Genomic DNA, 5,336 nt, shown 5'->3' with positions numbered 1-5,336 from the left:
AGAACTGAATCTTGAAGGTAGGAAGCACTGTGGAAGGGTTCCGTGAGGAGTCGCAACAGGTTTACACTAGGAAGGCCCTCCGGCTTCCTACTCACCCGAATCCCTCCCCAACCTGTCTTTCAGGGCTCTGTCCTGCCCTCTGACCCCCAGCACTGGGAGCCACTAGTGGCTTCCTGTCCTCACTGACTCAACAATTCAATCAAAATCTATCAGTATCCATGACTGGGTGCTGGGAATAAGGGAGGCAAGAGTCCTGCTTCAGTTGGTCACCATGCAGTGGGAGAAGAGGGTGAAGAGAGAGGAATTAGGGAGTGGGGACAGCAGAATAGAGGCCTGGGGTAATCCAGGGTCACGGGTACATGTCAAAGGCACATGGTGGGGTGAGGGACAGGAAGAGCGTTTGGGCAGCAGTGCACAAAGCAGGCCCAGGAGTCCACAGAGGGGGCAGCCCACTCCTTATCCTGGGACTGGCAGTCCTCCTCCTCCCCCTCACCCATAGCCCCCCACCCCATCTCACACCCCTGCCCCCAGGCAGCAGGCAGGAAATGAGGGCAGGGTGGGAGGGGTTCTTTTCTTTTTGGCTGCACCGGGTCTTAGTTGCAGCATGCAGTGTCTAGTTCCCTGACCAGGGATGGAACCCAGGCCGCCTGCATCGTGAGCATGCAGTCTGAACCACTGGACCACCAGGGAAGTTGATTCCAGTTCCCGGCAGCCAGGAGCTAAGTGGCTGTCAGGACCTGGTCAGAGGGTGGGCAATCCTGAGGGGAGCCCATCAGCGCCAGCCCCAGATCTCCCCCTTGATGAAACCCAAGCCAAGGAAAAGCAATGAGACCGCTGAGCAAATGGAGCCTCAAGGCCAGCCCCTGACCCCTCGTTGACACCATGTCCCGGGGACACCCCCCCACATCAGTCCTGGAACCTCCACTTCTGGCCCCGGTACCCAGAAACATCCTGACCCCCTTCAGCACCTTTCTGGGCCACTCTGAGGATCTAGGTGAGCTAAAGAAGCTGAAAGCCCACCTTCGCCTCACGAGAAGGGTCTGCCCAGCCTGGGGCCCCTCACTCTGTTCTGCACCCAGTGTGGCAGGTGAGCTGTCCCCTTTAAGAGCACACTGGGGAGAGGGAGCTGCAGGAATCTCAAGGAATCTGACCAGTTCCTTCTGCCTGATAGTATTGTTGCCCTGGGCGGGGCCACTGGGCTTAAAAAGCCAGAACCCACCTGGGCTGGACCCAGCCCCAACAGCCTCCTCAGACCAGCTCTCTGCACTCGGCTCTCAGGTGAGCTCAGAAGGATCTCAGGTGAGCAGGTTTCTGCTAGGACTTCAGGACTCCTAGGCACAGGGCTGGGGGCAGAGGGGTGGCCTGGAGTACCAGTCTGAGGAAGGGGTGGTAGCTGCCTAGGTATTCTCAGTAATGCGTGTGTGTTTGGGGGTTTGGAGGACTGGAGGCTGCATGCTCTGTGCCCACTGTCATATGGAAGATGGGATGGGGGCTGGAGGAAACAGGAGCCGGTCTTTGGCTAAAGAGTATGTAAAGTGGAGTTGCAACCCTCATGATCCAGGACTTCCAGGGTGGTGGAAGTGGTAGGGAGAGAGAGACCAAAGGAGGGCCTGCTTTGGAAACTGCTCAGAGCCAGCAGACCGCCATATTCTGAAGGCACATGTTAATAGTCCCTCCTGCCTATGGTAGAAGCACTCGTGTACTTGTGTTTATACTTATTGTCACACGTTTCAGTACTTACTCTGTGCTAGGCACTATTCTTGGGCTTAACATATAGTAACTCATTTAATTCACTCATAACCTTATGAGGTTGCTATTATAATTATCCTCACTTTCACTGGGCACTGAAGCACAGAGAGGTTAAGTAACCCTGCAGAGTCACACAGCTGTTAAGTGGCTGAGAGAGGAATTCTCTCATGTAATAACTAGGGCTGCAGTGTGGAACACTGACAAGCCCTATGCCTGCCTGAGGCTAACAACAGGCAGAAAGCTGGGAGCTGTCTTATCTCAAGGACACAGCCACCCTAGGGACTAGTAAATGAAGATATGGGTAGTTCCCACCCTAAGGAGAAAGGAGCGATGTCCTACCCACCAGGCAATTTCCTGACCCAGCAGTCTATGCTCTGAGAGTGGAATTTGGGGCGACCTGAAGTAGGGCTTGGCCAGGGCTGGGATGGGAGGCTCTTGCCTGCCCCTGGCAACTGCCCCCAACTCCTCTGCTTCCCCTGCCCAGCTGCTCACTCAGGAGTCCTGGGCATGCCCTAGGTGGAGGCTGTTTTGGAATTCAGCCTGGTAGTGCCCCAGGTCCAGACCTTTGAAAACAGTAGCCCAAGGCCTGACAACCATGTAGCCCTTTGAGCCGGGGGTGAGGAAGGCAGGCACCAAAGCCTGAATTAGAACAGCAGCCCTGCTCTGCTGATGGTGTCCGGCATCTGATTACCAGATTTTATTAAAACCTCATATGACACTTACTATGTGCAGGCACCACTCTAGGCACTTAATTCCACAAAGCATTAATATCATCTCTAGAGAAGGAAACGAGTAACTTCTCCAAGTCTACCTCATAAGCAAGGGCATCCTTGAGATTTGTGCCACTAGGCGCCATGAGCCTTGGGCTGGTGGGGGCTGTCTGACCGCAGCCTGCCCCCTTCCCCTGCAGCCCAGTCCTGCCGGTGTGTCATGGAGGGAGTGACCCAGGGCCTTCTCCTCCTGCTGGCAGGTGAGTCCTCCCAGAGGTGACCCTGCTGCCACTCACGCACCCACCCACCAAGGCTGTGAAAACCAGGGCAGCATCTCACAAAGGGGGCCTGATGTTGAATAAATGTGTTTTCATTTAAACTGTCAACTTAAAGAGAAACATAAAGGAAGCAATAGTACAAGTAGGAAGTAGATATTGCAAAAGTTATCCCAAATAATGGAACTTTGGGAAACTAACCATCTGCTGGTGTGAAGAGAACAGCTTTCCCTACTTCTTTAGGAGGCAAAGCATTAGCCAGGATCTGTGTAGGAAGCTTTCCAGGAGAGGGTAAAAAGATACCAACACATCATTCCATTCTGAGTGTAAGGAAGAACAGCAGGAAGCCTGAGAAACAGCAGGAAGGGCTGGGGTGGGGGTGGGGCAAAGACCAGGAAGTAGGAGACAAAATTCCAGGGGCTGGGAAGGTGTGAGGAAGGGAACCGGTGACCTCAGGGTCCCTCCACTCCATTCCCCCAGAGCCCCGACGATACTGGTTGTCCTTGTGCCTCTGGATTGGGGTCTTGCCTGCTGATTCATTTTGAGACCAGTGTCTTGAATTAACACCCAATCCCTCTGCTTCTCTCACTCAGGCCTGCCTATCTTGGAAGCCAATGACCTGGTTGGTGAGTGAGGCCCCAAACTGCCTTGCTGGCCCTGCTCCCATGTTTTCCCTCCAAGACCCCACATCTTGCCTCCTAATTTTTTTTTTTCTTTCCTGTAGATAAAGACAGTCCCTTCTACTATGGTAAGAGCTGATATCCCTTGCCCCCCACCTCTCCCGTTGCCTATTCTGGACCTCCTCGCTAGAGGTTGGTGAGGGGTGATGTAGAGCCCAGTGTAGACAGAGTGGGGCTTCAGGGAGCAGGGAAGGAGGGGCTGGATGGGGCTGGGGATTAAAGAATCAGAGAGGTCGATTCAAAGAACGACAGGCCAACATGTAACATGGACTTTGGGAGAACCTGATTTCAGCAAGGAGGTAAGGTGCCCACAGGATGTTTAGGGAGACTTCTGGGGAGGAGGCTGGAGGCGCCTGGCTAATCTTCTTCCTTCCATTCACTCTCTCTTGCTTTCTCTGGGACCCGCTCCTTGCTGCCCTACAACCCCCAAAGCAGTTTCCTCTCCCTCTGCCTAGCACTGTCCCCCAACACACCCCTCAACTTCCCCAGGTCTCAGCTCAGATGCCACCTTTCAGAAAAGCCTTCCTGGATCATTCTTCAAGCCCCCTTCTTTTTCTATGCTCCTCTGCTTGCTTTTTCTTCCTAGCACTTGTTCCCACCAGACATTACATGATGTATTTACTGGCTTGTCTTGTTGCCTGGAATGTAAGTGCATCTGTACAAGCAGTTGCTCATAACTATCTGTTGAATGAAAGGGGTGGAGCCAGGCTGGTACCAGCTCACTCTCTATGCTCCCCTAGACTGGGAAGGCCTGCAGCTGGGCGGGGTGATCTGTGCAGCGCTTCTGTGCATCGCTGGAATCTTGTTCGCCCTGAGTGAGCAGTGGGACTGGCAGGGCCAGGGTGGGGGTGGGGAGCGGGTGGGAAGGGGGTGGCCCAGGCTCCCCAGGCTGTTTTGCACTGTCTGTCTCTTCCTTCACAGGTGGCAAATGCAAATGCAAGCATGATCAGAAACACAGGTGAGACAGGACTCTATTGTGTGTACCTTGAGCTGAGCAGAGCTATTTGGGGGTAAAGCCCTACAATTTGGAAAAAGAGTGCAGCCTCCTGGCTGTCCCTGGGCTTGCAGTGGGATTTGTTATTCACAGATCATTAACCCTGAAGGGCCCCAAATCAAGGAAAGCTCTGACCCTTGGTATTGTGTAAAGTGGCACCAGGAATCTTGGTGGGGGAAAAGGACAAGAAGATTCGAGGATGCTAATCTGATGTACTCCTTTCCCAGCTCCTTACCTGAGAAAGCCGTTCCACTCATCACTCCAGGTGAGACAGGCTTCTTCGAGAGGCTTTCAGGCACTCAGGCAGGATAGCCGTATAATTTGAGAATTAACAAATGTTATGCTCTGCGTAAGGCAGGCCTGTCCTGAGCCAGCCGGCCTTAGGGTTGCCCAAGGCTGGGGGGTGTCTATGGAGTGACCGAGTTTATGAGGACCTGACCCCCATTCTCTCCACAGGCTCTGCCAGTACCTGCTGAGCACAGGACACACTTCATGGCACTTCCTTCACTGGCTCCCATGCTGTCCTGTCCCCCTTGGGGGCCTTACCCTTCATGATGGCGTTTCTCTCCAAGAGTGGGCCCTTAGGCTCCCTTATGATTGGGAGACTATCCAGAGTTTATTTCTAAATTAAACTTCTCTTCCCTCTCCTGTGGTCTTATGACCTTCTGTGGGTCTGGTTGGGGACGGGCAGGCTGGGAAGGGACAATGAAATCTTGCTCTGGAAAGTCCAGGCCCCTAAGCTAGGGAGAGGGGGTGCCCTACAGATTGCTGATGCAGCCTGTGGCCACACGTCTGTTCTTAAGCCCATTCCCAGCATGCCCGCCATGTTGATGACCTCCTGATGCACCATGCAAGACACCTCAATGTTATATGAAAGAACCTTACAATTTCCACACCTTGCTTAGAGACCTTAGAAGTCCCAATGACC

At 53.6% G+C, this 5,336-nt stretch overlaps 1 protein-coding gene across 2 annotated transcripts; it reads left to right on the top strand.

Annotated features, from left to right (window-relative positions):
• The first annotated feature begins 1,230 nt into the window (after window positions 1-1,230).
• Window positions 1,231-5,047, top strand: FXYD4 (FXYD domain containing ion transport regulator 4). Of its 2 annotated transcripts, none has more exons than XM_057736250.1 (8): window positions 1,231-1,278; window positions 2,660-2,719; window positions 3,328-3,360; window positions 3,459-3,482; window positions 4,155-4,229; window positions 4,336-4,372; window positions 4,636-4,673; window positions 4,865-5,047. In XM_057736250.1, exons 2-8 carry the CDS (start codon window positions 2,680-2,682, stop codon window positions 4,882-4,884), a joined length of 267 nt encoding a protein of 88 aa, XP_057592233.1. In that variant the 5' UTR covers window positions 1,231-1,278; window positions 2,660-2,679; the 3' UTR covers window positions 4,885-5,047. The 2 variants fall into 2 exon arrangements, with proteins under 2 accessions (XP_057592233.1, XP_057592232.1); XM_057736249.1 differs by having other exon boundaries at window positions 1,247-1,299.
• Window positions 5,048-5,336: the final 289 nt, after the last annotated feature.

This window comes from Hippopotamus amphibius, chromosome 5 (genome assembly GCF_030028045.1).
Source record: "Hippopotamus amphibius kiboko isolate mHipAmp2 chromosome 5, mHipAmp2.hap2, whole genome shotgun sequence".
Lineage (NCBI taxonomy): Eukaryota > Metazoa > Chordata > Mammalia > Artiodactyla > Hippopotamidae > Hippopotamus > Hippopotamus amphibius.
The sequence above is the reverse complement of the archived record's forward strand: the minus strand, read 5'-3'. Positions and strand labels throughout refer to the sequence as shown.